At 50.2% G+C, this 24,839-nt stretch overlaps 1 protein-coding gene across 1 annotated transcript in view; it reads right to left on the bottom strand.

Annotated features, from left to right (window-relative positions):
- ADAMTS2 (ADAM metallopeptidase with thrombospondin type 1 motif 2) overlaps positions 1-24,839 on the bottom strand; it is a 335,165-nt gene that overhangs the window by 237,861 nt on the left and 72,465 nt on the right. The window contains exon 3 of the mRNA XM_075542120.1: positions 1,427-1,586. Within this exon, the coding sequence (XP_075398235.1) occupies positions 1,427-1,586 (160 nt within the window). The remainder of the gene's footprint in view (positions 1-1,426; positions 1,587-24,839) is intronic.

The following is a 24,839-nucleotide window of genomic DNA, read 5'->3' as shown; positions in this document are numbered from 1 at the left end:
CCAGTGGGAGCCAACGCAGACAGCAGGGCCACCCCACGTCTTCCTGAGAGGTCAGCCCAGAGACACCAACACAAAGTACCGAATGGTCCTTTTCTGGGCAAGAAGTGGGCTGTGGTGGGTGAAGCTCTCAGAGAAACAGGTCTTTCTACTCCACTAGGCTGAGACCCAGACTTGCCTGGGCAGCTAACTCAGACCCAGGCCTGGGGTACTGTCCCAGCCCAACATGTCACTGTCGCCCTACCCGGGGACGCTCCCCCCTGCAGCAAAACTCACGTAAGGGAGCAGGCAGAAATGGCAGAAACCGGGCAAGGCCAGGGCAGGACGGCTGGCCGTGCCTCAGTGGAAGAGTGCGAGTGTGTGTGGCAGCGGAGGGCGGGCGGGCTGGGTACTGTCTGCAAGCCAGGTCCATATCGACGCATCACAGGAGAGGAGGGGCCGGGAGCGTATTGATTGGCTCCAGAGAGCACTGGGCTTCTGAGGGAACAATTCCTGTGCAAAGGTGTCTGACCCCATTTCTTGAAATTAGAATGGTGCCCTGCCAGCCTGCACCCAATTTATCTGTCAAGCTGGGAAATCAAGGACCCTAAAATAAATGATCAAGGCTTTCTGTGGAGTGATTGGAATTGCTCCATAAGTCAACGAGCCGGAGCCGTGGCCCCAGCCTGGGGTCCCTGGAGGACTCACAGTGAACACATGCATGCAACCCAAGACTTCAAGGCCAGGGTCCCATCCTGCCACACCCCCATGCCCCCACCCCTCCTCCAGGTCACAGCCAGAAAGTCCTGCTGTGGAGCCTAGGAGGCATGGGCGAGGCTGGGAGGCCTCCTGCCCATTCTGGGGCCCATTGAGGACCACAGTTAGACCAGAGTTCTGACCTCAGTGAGATGCAGAGATGGCTGGGTCATTTGGGCAGTTGCCCGGATGCCATTCCGGGCCCAGAATGCACTTCTGCTCAAAGGTGAAGAAGAGAAACCCCTGTGAGTCTGTGAGAAAGGGCAAGTTGCTGGCACCTCCCTGGTCTCTGTGGCACCCTCCCCGCCCCTCTCCATGCTGTCCCCAAGGAGAGGAGGGAGAGAGCGCAGCCCTGAGGCAGTGTGTTTGCATGGACCTGGGGCCTGGAGAGAAAGAATGGGGAGGGGGGTGAGATGATGGTGTAGGGAGGGGTCTTCTTTAGAGGTTGACCTTGGCCACAAGACCCCAGGTAGGCTCTTGGGCAGCTGTGAGAGAGGCCCTGACCTCCAGGAGGCCTGTGTTCCAGATGCTTGTTGCCAAGTGTGCCGTGCCCTTACACATCACTCTGTCACAGTGCTGCTGCCACTCCGTGCCCTGAAGTGCCAGGCCACTGCCAGCCACCACATGCCCCAGGAGGATCAGGAATTCCTCCAGCCAGGTGAACCCCAGGGCTGCCCACCTTCTGCAGCCTCACCTGTGTCCAGGGCCTGAGGCGGCCCCAGAGGAGGGGACTCCAGGGTGGGGGGGCGTCGATACAGCACGTGCGCTCGGCCCTGCTCGCCCTCCTGTGCCGCCTGCCCCTTCTCCAGGGGCTCAATGAAGAACTCCTCCTCTTCCATCCGGATCAAGCCAGCCTGTCAGGGCAGAGAGGAGACAAATTCAGACCCCGTGCACAGCTGGCTGTGTAGGCACCTAGAGCCGGAAGCCCCGAGCAGCATCCCCCAAATCTCCCATCTGGTGAGGCAGGAGCCAGCAGATTCTACTCAGCACCCCAGACCAGCTAGAGAGCACAGAGGGCTCCCATCTGCCTAGCGCCTCCCCTGCCAGGCCCTGAAGCCAGGCCACTGAGGCAGGAACACCTCCCAGAGGTGAGCCTGGCCTTCCTCATCCCGAAGAGAGCATGACGGCGCTCTGCACAGGATCCTTGTAGAAGTCCAGGGACAGTCCGGTGGCTTTAGCACTGTCTGCATTGGGGGCCACCAGGTCCACCCCCACGGGCTCTGTAGTCCATGGGAAAGACTTCAGCCAGATTTCAGCCACTGGAGCTCCATGGAAGAAGGGGAAAGGTTTTTCGTGGAGGGACCCCGACAGGTTACCCAGGAATTCCCCCAGGGGGAGCAGCAGCAGCCGTGGGGTACAGTCCATGGAGAGTAGCAGCAACATGAACGGCCTTTCCCAGGCAGCATGCAAACGTCCTGTTGGAAGCACCTGGGACCCTTCCTGGGGATACACCTGCTCTGAGCCCCACCATGGAAGGGGGCTTGACTGGGTCATCCTCCCCCCTCCCCCCAGTTGCTCCCATTCCAAAGAAGTCAATGGGTTTAATGCCAAACCCACATAACACTGCCTGAGGGCTCAAGTGCCCAGAAGGGTCTATCCACGGCCCTGGGAGAGTGACGCACCCGGGCCCAGTGCCACCCTCCCTCCCTCCCCACGGGGATCCAACGTCCAGGAGAGAGGTCAGACTGTCCACCCAGGACTGAGTCGGCCACAGATGTGCTCCGTTGGGCCCAGACAGGATTTTCCAAATCTGAATTTGTTTCCAACACTTAAAATGATGAGATTTCATGTTCATAACTGGACTCCAACTCTCCTTGGAAAACACCAGGCTCGGACTATGCAGCAGGACTGGGCACCAGGCACCTGGCTCTGGGCAGTGACTGCCACAGGCAAAGCATGCGCCCTGCACTGGACCACATTCCAGGTGTTTTTATCCATGTGGATCGCTCGCCTAGACTCTGTATACAACTGAGCGGCCGGCTGCCTCTTCCCAAGACAGAACGAGCCCCGGGGAAGCCTTGTGAAGCAGTCCCGCGGAAGGTCCCCAGGGTCTGGGCCAAACCGCACTAGGGAACGACTAGAGGCTTCCTGGTCCCTCTTGCCTTCCTGCCCCCAGCACACACACCATCACCACTCACTAGGACAACCGGCTCCACCAAGCCTCAGTGCAGATGCCCGTGCTCTCTGCTGCACACCGCCTCCTGGTGAATCCCTATTCTGCAATCAACGCCTGCCTCGGCTCCAGCACACACCAACCCCCATCCCTGACCGCGGGCATGTGGCTGCCACTGGAACCCTCTGCTATCACTGGCCCGTCCACGGTACACACTCCTAGCTCCGCAGGAGTGGCCACTCCCATGGTACACACTCCCAGCTCTGTGGCCGCCCTGCAGGTACTGCTCCCGCGGGCCACACCTTGGCGCCCCAACCAGAACTTTTAACATGCTTGACGGAGTAGAGCTCACCCGGGAGAATCTCAAGAGAGCTTCCAAAATGACCAGATTTGCAGAATTTTGTGAACAATTGGAAACGCTGTCTGCCCAGCACACACTCTAGCATCACCGGCCTTAGGGAGGTCTCCCGGTTGGGTTGGGATGGTGCGAACACAGTGTATGTGTGCCCCCCACTGACACAGCCTGACAAACCCCTGGGCCCCTGAGCTTGCAGCACCTGGCACCACCCGCCAGATGACGGGGACTGTCCTATCTGACGGCCTCCGGTGGGACCAGAGAGCCTTTGCCTCCTGCCTGTGTGGACAAGGCAGCCACAGAGCAGCCCGCCCTCTTCCGCAGCTACGCGCCAGGCCTGTCCCGCGGCCAGCTGGGAGTTCTGAGGCTAGAGAGCCATTCCACCCTCCCCCAGGGCTTACGGGACATCTTCCATTAGCGTCCAATCCAGGGTGGACACAAGAGAGGCATCCACACTCATGTGTACCCTCATGGGGCTAATATTCCTGTGGTACCACAGACTGCCCAACTCAGAGTGGCAGTGCCAGAGATGAGTGGCGGGGGTGGTGGGGTGACACATGCAGACCCCAGGGAACACAGAGCATGGGCAGTTGACCCAGATTTGGGGATCCAGTGAGTTGTCCAGTTGGGGAGTCTACCCCCAACCCACACAACCCCTGAAGGGTATGAGGCATTGGCCAGGTGAAGGAGTCGGACAGTGTTCTGGTGGAACCACACAACAAAGGCCCAAAGGCAGGCCACAACCTCTTCACAATGCTGATCCGGCTTGGTGGATGGAAGCAGAGGAGGCAAGACGGCCCCGAAGGCTTCTGGCTCTGAATTGTGTTCAGGGATATGCTGGCTGCTGCAGAAAAGGGACTGGATCAAGGGCCCAAAATGAGCACAGGAAGTTGGGAGAGGGTGTTGTCCTCCCCCACGCCCAAAGTCACAGGCCCGTGCAAACAGCTAGGCTGGAGAGGTGTGAACCATCACTGTGAGAGTTGAGAAGGTGGGATCCATATGGCTTAGAATGGATCTGCCTCAAGTATGAAGAGGAAGCAGGATTAAGGAGTGTTACACACACACACACACACACACACACACACACACACACACACAAAGTATCCCGGTCCTAAGGAGCCCTGGTGGCGTAGTAGCTACATCTTGGGCTGCTAAGTGTAAGGTTAGCCGATCAAAACGAGCAGCTGCTCTGTGGGAGAAAGACAGGGCTTCCTCCTCCTGTAAAGCGTTACAGTCTCAGAAAATCAAAGGGGGAGTTCTACCCTGTCCTCTAGGATTGCTATGAGTCGAAATTGAATCAATGAGAGTGAGTTTGAGTTTAAATCCCTGGTACCTGTGGATTTTCTTCTATGGCAAAACGGAAATAAAAGACTTCAGATTCCGTTAAGGATCTTCAGTGGAGAGATTATCCTGGACTCTCCAAGTGGAGTCTAAATGCAACCAGGCAGAGGGAGATTCAACAGACACACAGGCTAGGTGGAGACGGAGCAGAGATTTGAAATGCCAGTCATGTAGACTAGAGTGCTGTGGCCACAAGCCAAGGAATGCTGGTAGCCTCTAGAAGCTTGGAGAGGCCAGGAAAGACCTCTGCTGGATTCACTCACTTTATTGTCATTGAGTCGATTCTGACTCGATGTCCCTATGGGACAGAGTGGAACTGCCTCTGTAGGTTTCTGACCCTGTAACTTTAAGGGACTAGAAAGCCTCACCTTTCTCCCATGAAGCAGCTATTGACTTCAAACTGATGACCTAGTGGTTAGTGACCCCCTCTGCCACCAGGGTTCTTGTGTCTTCAGAGCAACCCCGACTTCAGTCAACACCTTGACTTCAGCCCAGTGATAATGATCCTGGACTTCCAGCCCCCCTCCCGAACTGCGAGAGAACTAGCGTGTGTTGTCTTAAACCACCCAGGTTGAGGTGATTTGCTACAGCAGCGCAGGAAGATGATGTAGGGTCCAGTAGGCAGCCAGATGCTGGGGAGCCAGTTTCTACGAGGCGCAGGGAGGAGACTAAGAACCAGGAGACCACGACAACATTTGAGGTTTGCAGTGTCTGTGATTGCTGAGGGAGAAGTCCAGGAACTGAGGAGAAGCAGACAGGAGTCAGAGAGATGGGAGCCAAGGCCAGTGTGGACCAGGTCACCCGGGGCCATGGTGGGGAGAGGAGGACAGAGGGCCAGGCGGGGGGGAGCCTGCAAGCCCCCACACTCGTGACTCATGCCTGTGTCCTGGGGCCTCGCCAGGCCTGTAGGGGGAGTCAGCACATGTTTTCTGTGTGAGCAAATCGCCCCGTGACAGCAGGACGTGTCCTCTGGGAGAGGCAGGGGAGTGTGTGCGTGGGGGGAGGGGGCGGGATGGCGACCCTAGGCTGTCCCTTCCCAGCAGCACATGGGTGAGAATGTTTACAACAGCCCGAATTCTTTCCAGAAGGCTGCCATGGACATTCCACATGGCTGTGGTCTGAGTAGCAGTGTTGTATGGCAAACCCATCTTATTAATAGAAGTCATTTCGAGGTAGTGTGGGAATTTACTGTTCTGGAGTCAAGTGCTCTGGGAGCCTAGCATCATTTCTGGCTGGCTGGATGGATGGTTGGCTCAACCTGGCCAGGGGGCCACAGCTTGCTGGGCCCCCTAGTTGCCTGTCAAATGGGGTCAGAGGTGGCTTCCTGGGCTTGGCGGCTGTGGGGGATGTGCACCCTGGGACACATTAGAACCAGGAATACCTAGTCCATGTTCCTCCAAGGAGGAAACTGAGGCCCAGGGCAGGGACACACAGCATCTGGGAGTCAGATCCAAGCGTCTATGGATGAGGTGTCTCCTTCCTAGACCTATTGGACAGGATATTGGAACATGAGAGTCATCTATATCATGGGCCAAGATCTTGGGGAAATCCTGGAAGGGCCCAGTGTGACAAAGAGGAGAGCCCTTGGCCTCATGAGGAGCAGCTCTCTCTGAACTGAAAGAGAAAGGGCCAGTCTGGGGCTTCCCTAGGTACCAGGGTTTGGAGTTGACACACCAGCATCCTACTGGAAAGCCACTGGAACAATCCAAAGATAATGGGGGATGTCTGGGGCTTCCATGAATCCATTTACATGGTCTCTCGATCTCGCTCCTCACGTAGCCTCGCTAACCAGAGTCTCTCTCTATGAAGTATCAGGGCCCACACACCTATGTGCTGCATTGATAAGCATGGGTCACCCCCAGACCAGGGATAATCACCCCCAAGACCAATGGACAACCATCCGAGGCCAATTGCTAATTGACCACGGCCAGTGAATGACCATTCTGAGATGAGACTGACCACGCAAGATCAGCAATGGATTATGTGAGACCAGAGACTGACCACTTCTAGGCCAGAGGCAGACGACCCCTAGCCTAGCATGGATGACCCCAGAGCAGAGGCTAACCACCTGGGACCTGAGTACTACTTGGTGCAGGTCTTTCCACTCAGAAAGCAGAGTTTGTTTAACTGTATGGTTGTCAAACTTCCAGGAACAGTTTGTCTTAAAAATTGCAACCAAAAAAAAAAACCCACTGACAAGAGAACAAGGGGTACCAAATGTGAGGTCTGCTTTGCTGATTGTTTTCCCCAAGACTTAGATTTTTCTGCTGTCAGTGGCAAGCGTATCTGTTTTTACATGTAGTTTTTATTAATAAAATCCATTTCCTCTCCCCACTACATAAATATTGAGGAACTCGTGAAAGCACATAGGTCTCCGGGGCAGTTAGTTGGAAGCCAGTTTGGGCTCTATCCAGCCCCACGAGCTCTGTCCCAACCAACCCTGGTGCCCTGCACAGGGCGTGGAGTTCAGCCTCTGTTCGTGAAGTCCGTCCCCTGTCAGCAAACACCCAGAGCTCTGTCCTCAGCCTGGCTCTCAGATCTCGGTCAATTAGAAAATGCCTGCCTTGCATCTTCCTTTTTCCATGTCCTGTGCCTTCACTGGGTGCTATATGGTGAAGCAGACACTCAAACTCACTGCCCTTGAGTCAACGCCAACTCCTCGTGACCCTAAAAAACAGAGTAGAACTTCCTTTGTGGGTTTCCGAGACTGTAACTCTGTACAGGAACAGAGAAGCCTGTCTTTCTCTTTCACAGCGGGTGGTGGTTTTGAACTGCGGACCTTGCAGTTAGCAGCCCAACATGTAACCACTAAGCCACCAGGGCTCCTGAGTTAGACACTCAAGATGGGAATAGAAGTTCAAAAATCTCTAAGAATCCAATAAAAACAAATCCCCAAAGCAAACCTGTTTCTAGCGAGCCAACTCCAACCCCTGGCAACCTGTGCGTGTCAGCGAAGAACCGTGCCGCATGGGTCTTCAGTGGGTGTGATCTTTAGGAATCAGATCACCAGGCCTTTCTTCTGAGGCACTTCTGAGGGGATTTGATCAACCTTCAAGTTAGTAGTTGGGCACTTAACTGTTTGCACCACCAAGAGACTCTTTAAGAGTTCAATAAAGCAAATTTACACCTGTGCCAGACACAATGGATGGATGCATGGATTGTGTTAAGTGCTGTATGGGGAATAAAATGAGTTTTTTTTAAGAGTTTAAGAAAGCAAAGCAAACCAAACTCACTGTCATCGAGTCACTTCTGACTCACAGTGACCCTCTAGTACAGGGTAGAACTGCCCCTGTGGGTTTCCAAGACTGCAATTCTTTATGGGAGTAGAAAGCCCCATCTTTCTCCATGGTGTAGCTGGTGGTTTCAAACTGCTGACCTTGAGGTTACCAGCCCAACATTTAACCACTACACCAAAAGGGTTCTTTAAGAATCCAGTAAGCCAGTCTAATCCTAAGACAATGCCTTGTGTTGCCAATCACTAACCCACTTGCTGCTAAAGGAAAGGGAACTTCTTTTAAAAACTGTTTTAAAAATCCAAATCTGTTTAAACAAGGTGAAATGCCAGGCCTTTCTTCTACAGCAACACTAGGTAGGTGTGAACTTTCAGCCAGATTCGTAACCTAGTGTTTAACAGATGCACCACGCATGACCTCCTGCTTAAACCAGAAACCAGATGGAACTTTATCTCCCACCCCCAGGTCTATCCAGCGGTAAGCTCTGGGCCCCTCCCCAGAAGGCTTTGCATAGATCATCTGTCACTTTAAATTCTAAAGTATTTAAAACACTGTAACCTGCAAAGTTAAACTTTCAGAGAAATGTCAAGTCTTGGCCCTATCCCCCTCCTGTGCAGCGCCCCAGTTTCCCCCTTCTAACTGGCCCCGCTGGGAAAATCCACAGGCTACTCCTCCGCAGGCGGCTCCTGTCATGTGCATGACTGGAACCAAGGTCTGTCACTCAGCTTTGCAATTCTTGCAACCTCTGGCATCAGCCTGTCAGGAGTTTGACAAGATGGGAGTGGTGACAATCAGGAATAGAAAGAAAGGGAGGGCGGGGGTGTGAGGAGAAGCAGGTCCACAGACAGGGATCCAGACTGTGACAGAGGCCAGGATGGGTATGTCTGTACCAGCTCACTATTGCCCCCAGACTCTTCTCTTGTTCTCTTTCTCTCTCTCACACTCACACACACACACACACACACACACACACACACACGCGTGCGCACACACAGAGGCATATGAAAGCACACACAAACACACATACGCACAACATATGCGCAAATGAACATATCCACAGTGTGGTAGTTACCTAATTTCATGTCAACTTGATAAATAGAATGTAGGGTGAAGCCTAGCCTGTCAATCGGGTCAGAAGGTAACACCCATTAGGAGGATTCTAGGAATTTCCTCTTTTTCTCCTGGGGTGAGGACCACACTCTCTCTCTGATTCACATTCCTGTCGACAGGCCACATGGAGCTTTGCTGATGGCAGCCAGAACCCTGGAGCTGGAGGAGGCACTTGGAGACCTGCAACAGCACTGAGATGCTGCCACTGCCAATGGATCCACGAGATTTTCCACCCACCAGCCTGTGATCTTCCTGTATTTGGCATCATTACAGGTGTGGCATGAGTCAGAGGAGGAATTTATAGACTGATATAGAACAAATGGGCTAATATCGGACTTATGGACTTGATCTGGACTGGGCTGGGATGTTTATTGAGGCACGATTACTTCTTGATATAAAGTTCTCTCATGCATACATAAGAGTGTCCCTGAAATAGATCTATGTATATATTTATATGTTAAGTATTAAGGTAGCAGACGGATATTGGCCTATTACTCAAGTCCTCTCTTAATGCAAGAAAACGTTGTTCTAATAACGCAGCACTCTGTGATGCTCACCTTCCAGACACGATTGCAGAAGATAATAAAATGGGTGCATAAGCAAATGTGATGAAGAAAGCTGATGGTGCCCGGCTATCAAAAGTTATAGCGTCTGGGGTCTTAAAGGCCTGAAGATAAACAAGTGGCCATCTAGCTTAGAAGCAACAAAGCCCACATGGAAGAAGCACACCAGTCTGTGTGATCACAAAGTGTCGATAGGATCAAGTATCAGGCATCAAAGACACAGAACAAAATTTAAAGATCCTAATAATGTAAATGAGGGGGAGGGCAGAGTGGAGACTCAAAGTCCATCTGTCATCAACTGGATATCCTCTTACAGAAGGGTCACAAGGAAAAGATTAGCCAGTCAGGGTGCAGTATAGCACTGACGAAACATACAATTTTCCTCTAGTTCTTTAATACTTCCTCCCACCCCCACTATCATGACCTCAATTCTACCTTACAAATCCGGCTAGACCCGAGCATGTACACTCATATAGTTAAGAGCTGGAAACACAGGGAATCCAGGACAGATAAACCCCTCAGGACCAATAATGAGAGTACTGATACCAGGAGGGAAAGGCGAAGGTGCAGGGAGAAAGGGGAACCCATCACAATGATCTACATATAACGCCCTCACAGGGGGACAGGAAACAGAAAAGTGGGTGAAGGGAAACAGGAGTAAGTGTGAGACATGAATAAAAAAATAATAATTTATAAATTATCAGGGGTTCATGAGGGAGGGGGGAGGCCAGGGGATAAAATGAGCTGTTACCAAGGGTTCAAGTAGAAAGAAAATGTTTTGAAAATGATGATGGCAACATATGTACAAATGTGCCTGACACAATGGATATATGTATGGATTGTGATAAGAGCTGTAAGATCCCCTACTTAAATGATTTTTTTAAAAAAGAGTGTCCCTGGATTTGTTTTTCTAGTCAACCTGGACTAACATACACAACAAACCCACAAAACATGCACATGCATACATGTATGCACACACATGCATGCAAACAATGCACATGGATGTGCATGTACAAGCACACATGTGCACATGCCTTCACATACATACTTGCCATAAGAATCCCCCCAAATTCTGGCATCTGATAGGAGTCCCATTCCTGGAATTATTTTCACTCTAGCCTGGATGAGGTGCTCTCTGTCACGCTCCATCCAGCCCCTCTCTGTCTCAGGGCGCTGCCCCTACCCCACCCCCAGTGTACAGCCCAAGGATGTCCACCCAGGCCAGAGGGGCTATGTCCTGAGCAAGACCTCTGGACTTCCCTTAAGCAGGGTCAGATCCTCCGCAGAACCTGGATGAATGTGCCAGCAATCTGTCCCTCCCTGGACCTGCTTCATGTCCTTCAAATCCTTCCCTCAAGAAGTCCCTCGTGTGGCCTAGGCTGTCCACAGTCGGTTTCCAAAGTCCACAACCAACAGATTCTGACAGACCCACATTCTCAAGGCTAAGGCCAGTGACTGGTCGAGGGTGCTGAGGATAGCCAGGCTTACTTAGATAAGCGGGGCAGACAGGGAAGTGGTATGAGGGATGAACACCAAAATTGAGCTGGGCTGAAACCCAGGTTCAAGTCCTGGTCTTGAGCCAGTGTCATCCCTTCTCCCCATCTTCAAAGTGAGGAGTTGGGAAGGCACCCTATTGATTAAAAACAAGTTTTTCATTCCAAAAGTCTAATCGGACGAAGTGTTGTCCCATTGGTGTTTTTAGGTATCAACCCATAGTTAGTACCAAACCATGGCCACCCTGCCACCCTGTATCCCTATGTACAAGAGAACAAAACACTGCCCAGTCCGATGCCCTGTATCCCTATGTACAAGAGAACAAAACACTGCCCAGTCTGATCTCAGTCTCTTGATTGTTATGTTTGAGCCCATTGATCAGCCATTGTGTCAATGCATCCCACTGTCTTCCTCATTTTGGCTGTCCCTGTACTTTTCCAAGCATGATGTTCTTTTCCAGGAAATTGTCTCTCAGTTGTTCCATTAGGAGAGCCCTAACTGAATGAGTGAATGAATGAATGAATAAATAGGTAAATAAGTAAATAAATAAATAACAGTAGAATTCCTGCTCCTCCTCTGAATCACCTCTGCCTATGAAATTGAGGTTAGTTCCAGGGGACAACACGGGAGACATAGTGTGGGAATTCCGCCTGATCTGACCCCACCACACCGAGCCAAACATTAAGGGCGTGCAACAGAACAGCAAGGGGAACAGAGCAGCAAAGTCCCCAGAGAATACCAAAAATAGTCTTTGGGGCCAGGACTTGGCACCCCATCAGACTCGACCAGAAATCACTCCTATAGGCCAACAAACAGTCCTTGAACTAGCTACAGCTTTTCTTTTTTGTTGTTGTTGATTTTTATTTTGTCATTGGCTTTTTTTGTCGTTGATGTTTTGTTTTCTTTTATTGCTTTGTTTTGCTCTGTCTTGATTTTGTGAATGTTATTATCTCACAAGTCTGTCTAAATAAAATAGACTGGACGAACAATCTGGTGGAGAAAACAATGGGACTGAAGGTTCTGGAGGGACATGGAAGAGGGGGAGGATGGGAAAAGGAAGTGGTGTTAACAAATCCAGTGACAAGGGAACAAGTGATCCAAATCGATGGTGAGGAGGGTGTAGGAGGCCTGGTAGGGCTTGATCAAGGGGACTGCAACCGAGAGGACTTACTAAAACCCAAATGAAGGCTGAGCATGATAGTGAGACAAGAGGAAAGAACTAGGAAGCAAAGGGCATATATAGAGGTCTAAATACAGGCATGCACACATGTAAATATATTTATATATGAGGATGGGGAAATAGATTTTTGTGCATATATTTATAGGTTTAGTATTAAGGTAGCAGATGGACATTGGGCCTCCACTCAAGTACTCCCTCAATGCAAGAATACTTTGTTCTATTAAACTGGCATTCCATGATGCTCACCTTCCTGACACGATCTCTGAGGACACAGTGGGTGCATAAGGAAATGTGGTGAAGAAAGCTGATGGAGCCCAGCTATCAAAAGATACAGTGTCTAGGGTCTTAAAGACTTGAAGGTAAACAAGTGGCCATCTAGCTCAGAAGCAACAAAGCCCACATGGAAGATGTGCCAAAAGGATCAGTTATTAGGCATCAAAGAACACAATATCAAATCATTGTGAATGAGGGGGAGTGCAGATTGGAGACCCAAGACCCATCTGTAGGCAACTGGACATCCCCTAACAAAAGGGCCTCATTGAGGAGATGAGCCAGTCAGGGTGCAGTGTAGCAATGATGAAACATACAACTTTCCTCTAGTTTCTAAATGCTTCCTCATACCCCACCCCCCACTATCATGATCCCAATTCTACCCTACAAATCTGGCTAGACCAGAGGATGTACACTGGTCTACACTGTATACTGTGAGACGCTGGACAGTGTAAGACATGACAAAATAATAATAATTTATAAATTATCAAGGGTTCATGAGGGAGTGGGGAGCAGGGAGGGACAGGAAAAATGAGGAGCTGATTCCAAGGGCTCAAGCAGAAATCAAATGTTTTGAGAATGATGATGGCAAGAAATGTACAAATGTGCTTGACACAATGGATGGATGGATGGAATGTGATAAGAGTTGTAGGAGCCCCAATAAAATGATTTAATTTAAAAAATTGAAGCTGGCCCATCTCCTGCCATTGAAGGCCTTCCAGCAACCTCAGCAGAGCCTCGCATCATGGGGTGGACTCTAGGCATCTGGGCCTACTTTGCACCTCAAGATCTATGATGCTGCCTTTCTCCCAATTATCTACCACCCTGTGCTCTTCATTCCCCTGGGGACACTTGAGGGACCCCGGCTTGGAGTCCCCACTATGCTTCCAGAGTCATGGAGTGGTTTCAGCTCATAGCAACCCTATAGGACCGAGTAGAACCACCCCCTTTGAATTTCTAAGGCTGACCCTCTCTATGAGAGCTGCTGGCCTCATTTTCCTCCCTCGGGGGAGCTGGTGGTTTTGAACTGTCAGCCTTGCAGTTAGTGGTCCCTCAAGCCAGTAGGCTACCAGGGCTCTTTCCTCATTATGAGTCAGGCATTAAACCAATAGCTTTCAAATGCAGTACAACTCAAGTTCAAGGGGGATGATTGAGCAGACAGACAGATGACTCTACGTCTCAAAGGAATGAAGCTCTGCGCTCCGATGTTCAAGTGGATTGGGAGTAGGCTTGGAAACACAGCCCAGCCGCCTCCCCGCCCCTACCCCTGGGAGAACGGTGTGGCCTCTCCAAACCACAGGGTTTTCTGTATAAAATGAGGATAACTGTATTTACAGAGGACGGTCGGGTTCAATGAGGTGCCACGTGTAGAACAGTCAACACGGTGCCTAAGAAACCAACTCGCCATGGTCATGATCGTCATCATGACATGAGAGGTGAACCCAAGAGTGTTAAGGTTTTAAGTTTTCCTTTTTTAATAGTGTGTGCTGCATTTTTTTGAGATTTTTTTTTAAACGACACGTATTGAAACAGACTATTTGTCTGAAAAGAGGAACAGGGAAAGGGGAGGATGGGGTGAAGAAAATAAGGGAGAAAATGAAATAAACAAGATGCCGTCCAGAGAGCTTCAAAGGGCAGTGTGGGGCTGGCTTTGATGAGGCTCGTCTGTCTTGGACGAGCTAAGGATGCACTACATTTGGGTCCCTGCAGCCAGTGCCAAGGAGCACCGCTGGGAAATGGGCATGCCTCCCCATCCTGGCCAGAACAGAGGGCCCAGCAGGTCAGGCCCAGGCTCCAGGACCCAACGCACCTGCCCAGCAATCACAAGAGCCGACATCGTCCCTGCCAGATGCGCTGCTGACATTGCCCAGGTCTCACTCCTGCAGGAAGACAGCGTCGGGGAATGTCCCCAGTCACAAATTAACATGCACATAAATAACAGGGCGCTCTCCACTAAAGAAGAAAAATGAGTCCTGCTGTAGGAATACTTGCCTAAATATCAAAAAGTGATATTTTTCTTCCTAAGCTCCCATCTCTCACCAGCTGGACCGCCGGAGACCATGGCCTTGAGACGTGAGATGAGAGCGTGCCCGCGGAATGGCCTCATTCAAGGCCCAGAGATGAGTCTGCCCTCGGGGCTCTGGTGCAGCCCTAGAAACACACAGGCCTAGTGGGAGCTGGGAACCTGCCCACCTCTTCAGGGTGCTTGTACACACACCCGCCCCTCACTCTGACCTAGAGGCTAGAAGGTCAGAGGCACACCAAGCCCAGTCCATTCCATCAGACCTATGTGGTCTGTCTGGGCCAGGGGTGTCCAGGAACAGCAGTGATAAGGAAGATGAGGAGGAGGTCAAGTCCCACTTCCCCGTCTATCACCACCTGTCACATTGGCATACTGTGCTGGCTGACATGTCACCAGGAGCTGGAAGCTATGGCACTGATATTTCAGAGACAAGCAGACTCACTCATGGCGACTAGGTTTCTGCAGAGCTTCCTGAATAAGACAAACAAGGCAAAAAGACCTGGAGACATATTTTCAGAAATTAGCCCATGAAAAACCTCACAGACCACAACCGAATCCTGTCCAATATAAACCCAAGAACAGAACACCCACTGCCACTGAGGGGATTCCCATCCCCAGGGACCATGAAGAGAGCTTCCGAGACTGGAAATCTTTATAGGAGGTGATCGCTTCCTGGATTTGAACAGCTGACCCTGTAGTCAGCAGCCCAATGCCCAACCCATGACACCAACAGGACTCTTTTTAAAAACTCATTCTATTGGGGACTCTTACAACTCTTGTTACAAACCATACATCAATTGTATCCGACATATTCATGTATCTATTCCATTGAGCCCTGGGATCAGCTTCTTCTTCTTCCCCTCTCTCCTCCCCCCTCCAACTCTTGTGGCCCCTGATAGATTGTAGATTGTTAATTATTGTCAAATCTCACACGACCGCTGTCACCCTTCCCCTCTGGTTTCTGTTGTTCTTCCCCCCAGGCTGGGGGTGTGGTTATGTGCCATTCTTGGCGGTCCCACAGGGCTCTTTATTGTCCCATAAGGTGCTGGGAAAGCGAAGCCCGGAGGGTAGAAGACAATATGCACAGCAGCTGCGCTAACGGCCTCAAGCATGTCCCTGATGGTGACCACGGCGCCACACTCGTCAACATTCAGTTCGGTTGCACATGGTCACCATGAGTCAAAACCAACCCAACTACAGCTGAAAAAAGTCACAGTCAGGAGCCCCATTTGGGTGCGGAGGCTGCCACCCCCAAGCAGCGACAGAACCCAAGATCTGCAGGTACTATGACCCATACAACCCACACCTCCCAGGAAACTTGCTTGAGCCACAGGCCAAGGCTGCAAAGTCCTACTTCGGATCTGAGGGTCTGGTGACTGCCTTTCCCCCCTCCTGCCCCCCCCCACACCATGCACACACACAGGGCTACCCCTCAGACCTTCCTCCAGGTTCCCTGACCTGCCTGCCAGCTCAGAAGCCCCAAGACACAGGTGTTAGCGCATCCTCCTCCAGGACAGTTTGCCCCAGCACCCCACAGAATCAGAACTGGTCTGTCACTGGCAAGGGGTATCCGTGTCCCTGCACCCAGAAAGTCAGAACTGAGCAGCAGTGCACGCCTCTTGCTAGACAGAGGTAGAGACGGGGGTCGGGGAGGAGGGACCACCTATACAGGTCCCTGCGTGGCCCCTCTCCGATGAGGCAGAAAGCAAGTAGAAAAGCTACCGCGAGCCCCCAGGGCCGGCCCGTGAGATGGCTATGGTTCATCCCTTTTGCAGTGGGCGTCCTTATCCTACCGGGCAGCGTGCCGAGGGCATCTGAACGAGGTCCAGCCGGCAGTGGATGGAGCAGATGTGAGGACGGGGCGGGTGGAATAACCAAAGACTCCAAACCCACTGATAGACCGAGTGGATTCCGACACAGGGTGACCCAAAGCCACACGGAGCAGAGCTGCGCCTCCGGGTTTTCTTTGCCGTCATCTTCAGGGAAGCAATTCCCATGTCTCTCTTCCACAAGGCAGCCGGGTGGGTTCACACTGCCACCCTGGACGCAGGGCCACGGCTGCCATCGAGTCCCCGCTGACCCGCAGTCACGTAGAGCGCAGCGTAGAGCTGCTCCGCAGGGTTTGAACCCTGCCGTCTTGTTCTTTTCTGGACACTGTATGTGGTCTGGGTAAAGGTGTATAGAGCACGTTAATTTTCCACTCAGCAATTCACACGTTTTGTTCAGTGACTACTTGCAATCTGCTTACTGTGACAGTGCCTCCCCCGCCCGGGGGCCCCTTCCCCGGTGCAGTCCTGCATCCTCTCCTGCCCCTCCTGCTTCCCGGGCTTTGTGGTCCAGCAAGTGCTGTCCCTTGGTCCATCCAGAGCAATGTGCCCCTCACTGGAGTCATCTAGGTGTTTTGCAGGTCTCGATAGCTTGGCTTAGTGGTGACCTCCGAGGATGGGCTCAGCCCCAGGCTTGACGGGAATCTAAGAGTCACTGGCTCAGGGGCTTGACCAGTCTCTCAGACCGATAAGTTTGTGGGTTTGTTGGGTTGGGTTTTTTTTTTTAATGATTTTATTATTTTGAATTTTGTTCTACGTCCTTCTTCCACTCTGTCCAGGGCTTTGTGCTGAGGCCGGCTCCCTCTCGGCCTTCTGTTCTCGGGGTAACGCGGGCTGTGGTTCGCACGGTCCATTCCTCCAGTGGAGTCCATGTTTCCTTTGATCTTTGCTTGCCTCCCCTCCTCTGAGCTACAGGTGGCTAAAGGCCGCTGGTTGTGTGTTCGATGGCCACTCCCAAGCTTTGAAGACCCAGCCGCCACTCATCCAAGTAGGTATAGAACACGCATGGGGAACCGTGTTTTCCACCCAAGGCCATTCAGGGATCAATAAGCTTGTTCTCGGGCCACAGAAAAGTATCAACTTAAATTCTGTATCCATTAAGCAATCATCCCTCCTTGCCCCTTCCCTCAAACCCTGCTAGCCTCTCATCCACTTTCTATCTCTGTACCACAACCAAACTGAGTTGATTCGAACTCAAAGCGATCCTCTATACCATTTGCCTTATTAAATAGTCCCTACGGATCATGCCATATCTGTTGTCTCTTGCCTGTCATTTAACTCAGCTTGCTGTCAGGGTTCACCCATGCGGTAGCCTCTATTGAGACGGGATTTTGTTTTATGGCTGAAGGAAAGGGGACTGTTGCAGATGTAATTGAGGATCTCCAGAAGAGGTCACGCTGGGTTACCTGAGTGAGCCTAAATCCAACACCCAGCATCCTTAGGAGAAACACAGAGCTCAAAGGAAATAGCCACCTGAAAACAGAGACATGGATGGGAGTCCTGCAGCCACAGGCGCAGGAAGTCCTGCAGCCACCAGAAGCTGGAAGAGGAAGGAAGGATTCTCCCTAAGAGCCTTCTAAGGAGCCTGGTCCCGCTGCCACCTGGCCTCCTGAACCAGGTTTCTGGTTTTGTACAACATCTAGCTCCGGCCGTTGGTGACAGTGGCTCTAGGAGCTTGAGAGAAGAGCTTTGGAAGCCACCTGACTCTGGCTTTCTCTGTAGCCATCTAGGGCCAACAGGACCCCCCAAGTGTGGGCCCAGCGTTGGGTGGCACCCCTTACTCTTAAAGAGGGACTAGCTTTGCCCTCAGAGGCCGGTGAGCCGAGCGCTGCCACATGACCACAGCAGCCAGCATTTCCTGGGCTGCGGCCTCAGTATTTCCAAGGCTGAGTCTATCCAACTGTCGGAAGATGGGATGCCATTTAAGGTGTCAGCAGCTCCTCACCAGGACTCTGGTAGATGGTCCTCTGGAGGCACAGAGGGACATCACGCCCAAGGGCTAACACTACTGCCTTGCACTTAACCTGGACTCCCTCTAACACGCACCTAGTAGGGAAGGTGCAGGGATCGAGACCACAGCAGTTCTTGTGCCGGCAGCAGCGTGGCAAAGATGTGCTTGGACCACACAGACGTTTACACACTGTCCGCTGGCTGTTCCCCTCAGAGGAGGGTCGGGCGAGGCTCACAGACCTGCCAGGAAGCACTGGTAGGTACAGACCACTGGGTCAGGTTCTGCCCTTCACTGTGCATCATGGGGCCTGTCAGTCCTCTTCCTCAGCCTCAGTTTCCTCAAGGTAGAATGAGGTACCGAGGGTGATGGTGGGACTCACATAGTGCTGCTCCTGCACCCATATGAATAGGGTGTTCTTAGGCTCAAGACTCTGATCCTCATGTCTTGCTGTGAGCTGTTGGCCTACCTGAGTCACAAGTCACTTTCCAGGCATCTTGGAGGCAGAGAACCTGGCATCTAGTCCAACTGCAGTTTCCATCCCTCCTCTCCTTCTGCCTGCTCTCTGGGGCCTTTGTGGAATCCGGGGCAGGCTGACCGCCGACTGTCCTCTGCCTGCTGCCCGTCTGCCGCTCCCAGGTGAGCAGCCCTGTCAGAGCCCTGGGCTCCTCCGTATCCCTTCTAGTCCAGATTTCCTACAACCCAAACCAGGCCAGGCCATCTGATGCGGGATCTTCTCTGGTTGATTTATGGGAAGAGACAGGGCTGGGAAGGCCAGGTTGTCTGGGCCATGGCCAAGCAGTTCCGCAGGACTTCTGACGTTACCTTGCCCTTGTGTCTCTGTGTCCTCTCTTATCTGGTACTGAGCCAGGGCAAGGAGCTGAGCCCCAGCATCGGTATCCCCACTGGGTGGCCTGGGGTCTGTATCCTGATGCAGATCCACAAGGGCAGCCCACACAAGCCCCAGACCCTCTGTGGGTCATTGGAGCCCAGCAGCTCCCCAGAGCACTGAGCCTGGAGCAGGACAGATGGGAGTGTACAGCGATCAAAGGCATTGTATCTAGGACACAAGCAGGCAAGGGAGGACCCCAATCATGGGACTTGAGGGAGGCAAACAAGTGGGATCAGATGCCCAAGGGGATCTTATGATTCAAGGAGACCAAGGCCACAATCTGTCACACAGAGACAGTGCAGAGATATAAATGGCAACAGTGCACATAAGTCCAGTATGCCTCCCCACCCCAATCCCCACCACTATAGACATCAAGGCCACGAGGGTCATGCGGTAGAGTCCCAACAACCAATTCTAGACCCCCAGGGCCTCCTCTGGTAGCTGAAGCAAGTGCAGACATGCCCATACAGGCCAGCCCACAAAACAAGCCTTTGGGTTGGCTAGCTTGCACCTTATCTGCCTTGCCTACTTCCTCCAGGGCAGGCTCCCTCAATGTTCCCCGCTCCCAACAGAGATTTGCACTCTGTGGTAGTTACATAACCTGGTGTCAATCTGAGGATCTGAGTGAAGGGGTGGAGTCTAGGCTGTCTGTCAATCAGGTCCTAGCCAATGAGGCTTCTGTGTGGGCATGGCCTTCTCCTGAAGACTCTGAGAACTCCTGTATTTCCTCTTTGGAGGTGAGACTCTCTCTCTCTCTCTCTCTCTCTCTCTCTCACTCTCTCTCTCTCTCTCTCTCTCATCTCATCTCACTCCCTGCGAGATATCCCTGTGTAGAAGACACATGGTGAGAGGCTGATGGAGTCAGACCTCTGGAGCCAGAGAAGCCACATAGAGACCCCTGGCAGCACTGAGATGCTTAAAATGCCACTGGATCCACAAGACTTCTCACCCACTGGCCTATGATCTTCCTGCATTCAGCATCATTACATGTGGTCCATGAGACTGAAGAGGACTTTATAGATTCATATCAGACACATGGGCTAATATTGGACTTATGGACTTGATCTGAACTGGGCTGGGAAATTCTCTAAATATTCAATTGCTCTTGTATATAAAGCTCTTTCTTATACACATATGAATGTCTATGGATTTGCTTCTCTAGTCTATCCAAACTAACACACACTTCAAGAATGTCAGTCGAAAGGACAGAGGCTCCAACTCAGAGACTCTCAATGACCAAATCTGGGACCATTTGAGCCAAAATACAGATTGTAAGAGTACTGAATTTAACTTCACAGGATGAAAGGAATGTTCATGGGCCCATGCTTGCATACATAACTGAGAAATAAATGGGGGAGAATCCCAACTAATATATGTAGAAGTAACGATCATCAGTGGAAGCTAAAATGAGTGGGCAAATGCATGAGGGTGAAAGAGAATGTTGTACAACCACTATGGAAGATGATCTGCTGATAGTTAAAGCAACTGGGAATTGAAATCCCATACAATCCAGCAACCCCACTATTAGGCCAAAGAAATAAGAGACACAGCACGAGTGGAAGTATGTTCTCCCGTGTTCATGGCAACACAGTTCACAATGGCAAGAAACTGAAAGCAACCCAAATGCCCAACAGTGGAAGAATGGATAAAGAAACTATGGTACATACACCCAATGGAATACTATGCACCCCTAAAAAAGAGTGACGAAAGCATGAAACACCACATGACATGGAAGGAACTGGAAACCATTATGCTGAAGGTAGGAAGTCAATCACAAAAGCACAAATTTTGTATGAGTCTACTGCTCTAAGGAGAAACACCAATTGAACAAATCTCAGAGTTCAATTCCCAAGCAAAAGTTTACAAAGTCCGCTTACCAGCCATGATCCATACATGACCCCCCTTATGTGCACGTCATAAGAATCACCTCTTAAAGAGGAGACCTCACATTGGCTGGGGTCACTCCTTCAATATGGGGTGAAAGGGCGAAGACCATTCACTTGAGGTCATACATATGCGACGAATCAACAGGCTCCTGCACAGGCATGAGAGAAAATCAAGTGGAGACCAGGGGAGGGACCATTTCCCCTCCAGAGAGGGCACTGATATTTCTGTGGGTGGGTGTGGTGAGTAAATGGGGAGGGCTGCTAGCACCGCAACTGTAGGGAACCTAAGGGGACAATAACACAGTCTGTGTTCCTGGGAAGACACTTTGAATAAGTTTCTACCCAACCCTTGGTGAACCATGCCATGGGCTAAGTACTGTGATGACCTTAAATGCTGGCCTCACAGGGAACCTGGCATCCCTCAAGGGTCACACCAGAAAGATTCGACATGGAAACCCATCTGAACGAAATGGGCCCTCCCTCAAAACTATACCTGTACCGTTGCACTTGGGACTAAAATGCCCTGATGAGCGAGGAAGCAAAGGAGAGCAATCCCAAGAAGTAGAAATGGCAGTCAGTGGACCTTGAGCGGGACCCCTGGCTTAATGGTGTCCAATTAAAGGGGACCCGGAAAAACCATATATTTAGTACCCCAATGTTCCCTTGCATTAATATGACAGGTATTAATCTGAGAGGCAAGAATTTGCCCTTGTAAGAAATGGTACAGGAAATTTTTCCCCTAGCACCAACCCCCATGCTCAATGTACACAGGGCTCAATCAATTAGGAAATCAATCTATGCAAAGCAACAACTCATAGATTGCAGCTCGAAGTTGGACTATACTTGCATACACTCCTCATATCAACAGTGCCTTAAATTCGATGCCATTGGATAAATTGTTGATCTTATCAATGCAGTCGTCTTATACTCCAGGGGGATGGTTGACAATTTTTTTCTTTTTTGTTTCTTTTATTTTGGGGTGGTTTATTTTTTTCCTTTGAGTTTTTTTGACTTGTTTCTATTTTTGTTGTTATTCTTGTTGGTTTTTGTTTTTGTCACCAGATGACAGCAAAATAAACCAGTTTTTCATAACTCATGGATAAGCAGATGGATTCTGGGCTCCTACTTAATTCCAGCCCCCATCAAAGAAGTTAGTTCTTATAACATGGCCCTGCTCAATATTCACCTTCATGAAGACATCACTGAAGATAAGAGTGCTACAGCAAAGTGTGGTGAAGAAACCAGATGGTGCCCGGCTAGCAAATAAAATAGTGTCTGGAGTCTTAAAGACTTGTATTCAAGCAAGCAGCCATCTAAGTGAGTTATCAATTAAGTCCACATTTAAGAAGAAGACCATCCTGTGTGATCCAAGGATGAAGATAACAAAATCCAAATATGATGAAGGGGAAACTATCAGAGCTTAAATTGTAAACACCCAATTTGTAGCCGATGATGGAGGGCGGTGGGAGCCCATCTGCAGACTAGCTCATCAGTTTAAGCCTCTGGAAGATCCCCTTGAGCCACAGACGAGAAAAATCAAAGAGCTTCACTATCAGACAGAGACTGTTGTAAACTTGGTTATGGTGGATGCAACCCTGGGATACTTCGATACGTGGTCAGTGAGCCTTCCTCTTGACCCAACCTGAATTTGCCCTAGGCTCAAATAGTTCTCGCTTGTTCCACAACAGAAATTTCTTCTCTGGCTTTCTTACTACTGTTGGTGGTCTTTTCTTTCCCAATCTGTATTTTTATATTATTATTTTCTTTTTTCTGTTTTTATTTTTTATTGTTGCTGTTATGTTTCCCAGTTCATGAACCACAGAAAGGGGGATGCCCTGAGACTACAATTGATGCAATGGTTTATCTCAGCGGTTCTCAACCTGTGGGTTGCGGCCCCTTTTGAGGGTCAGACGATCCTTTCACAGGGGTGGCCTAAGACCATCGGAAAACAAATAAATATTTCACAATATATAATTACATATTGTTTTGTGATTAATCACTGTGTTTTAATCGTGTTTAATTATGTTCAATTTGTAACAATGAAAATACATCCTGCATATCAGATAATTACATTATGATTCATAACAGTAGCAAAATTACAGTTACAAAGTAGCAACGAAAATAATTTTATGGTTAGGGGTCACCACCACATGAGGAACTGTATTAAAGGGTCTCGGCATTAGGAAGGGTGAGAACCACTGGTTTATCTGGTACCAGGGGCAGGGATGGAGCGGCAGCTGGGGGGAATAGGAAAGGAGAGGGGAATTTGTGAGTAAGCAATGAATTAGAGAGCAGGAAGGGAGTATTAGAACTGATTGTGATGATATATATACAACTCTTTTTCAAAGAAATTTAACTATGAAAGTGTATGATATGTGAGTATGATATCAAGAATTTTTTTTTAAAAGAACAAACAAAAAAGAAACTGAATTTGATCAATGGTTACCAAGGGTGAAGGAGGAAGAGTTTTTGCTTAGAGGGCTGAGTCTATGCTAACGGTGGTGGAACAATTTAGAAAAGGGTGTCCATCATGGTTGTCCAACATGAGGAGTATAATCAACGGCACTGAATTATACATGTAGAAGCTGTTGAACTGGGGAATGTTCTGTTATGTATATTTTTGCCACAATGAAAAAAAATTACATGAATAACAATGAGCACCAGGACGAAAGAAATGTTCTAAACTTGATTGTGGTAACAATTATGAACTCTTCTTGATATGACGAAACCATTGAATTGTATGGTATGTGTATGAAGTGCTTTCCAACTGTTGGAGAAAAGAGAGAGAGAAAGTTTCAGAATCTCTCTTGACCTCCTATTGACCGTATGACATGTGGATGAAGTTTCAATAAAACTGCTCAAAGAGAGAGAGGAGAATGTTGGTTTAACCGCAACTTATCTACCCATGAGACAATTAGTAATTCCAAAGGGGAAAATAGTGACTTTACAAGGGGGACTCCCAACAGACAACTCTAACCAGATGGCCACGGCTATCCTGCCCAGGCTAAGACAACCCAGCCTCGCACCATCCTTAATGCCACACACTGAGATGCACTGCCACGTTCTTGACAAAAATGCACCTTCCACATCTGGTTAGGAGAAGACCTCAAACAACTTCATATCGAGACACATTCTGCAAAAGAACTGGCTGGGCCTCCTAGGTCTCAAGGTCATGAAAGACAGACTGAAGAATTGTCTCCGACTGGAGGGGGCTAGAAAAACAAGAGAACTAAATGTCATGGAGTGTCGGAGATGGGGTCCCGCCAGAAAAGGCATAGTGATGGGAAAGAGGGAAAATTCACTAATAGCACTTTAATCTATTTCAGTACGGCATCCCACAATCTGCCGGGAGGGAGAGTGGGGGAGGTTGCCATCCTGTGGTGGCTTGCATGCTGCTACAATGCTGAAAGCTATGCCATCAGCATTTCAAGTGCCATCAAGTTGAGTCATGGCTCCCAAGTTTCAGTGGAGCTTACAGACTAATACAGACTAGGAAGAAAGGCCTACTACTACTACTACTACTTCAAAAGATGAGTCAATGAAAACCCAACGAATCACAACAGAATACTGTCTGATTGAGTTAAAGTTTATTGTGCTAACCTGACTGATAAACACATATGTGGGGTTAATTGAAGGGCGAAGAGATAAATGGCTCGGTGAGCCTCACCTTTTGAGTTCTTGGGTCTCTTGCTTACTGATGGTTGGACCAAGGTGTAGCAGCCTTCGCCAGTTCCCTGTTTCAGCTGGCAAGGCTCACTTCCTACAAGACAGCCCTGAGGAGAAGCCACAAGGACCTACCCCAATGCAGCCCTGGGTGCTGGAGCAGCCGCGTGGAGACCCCTGCCAGCACTGAGATGGCTTACACATTCACTG

The sequence above is a fragment of the Tenrec ecaudatus genome, chromosome 2 (assembly GCF_050624435.1).
Source record: "Tenrec ecaudatus isolate mTenEca1 chromosome 2, mTenEca1.hap1, whole genome shotgun sequence".
NCBI lineage: Eukaryota > Metazoa > Chordata > Mammalia > Afrosoricida > Tenrecidae > Tenrec > Tenrec ecaudatus.
The sequence above is the reverse complement of the archived record's forward strand: the minus strand, read 5'-3'. Positions and strand labels throughout refer to the sequence as shown.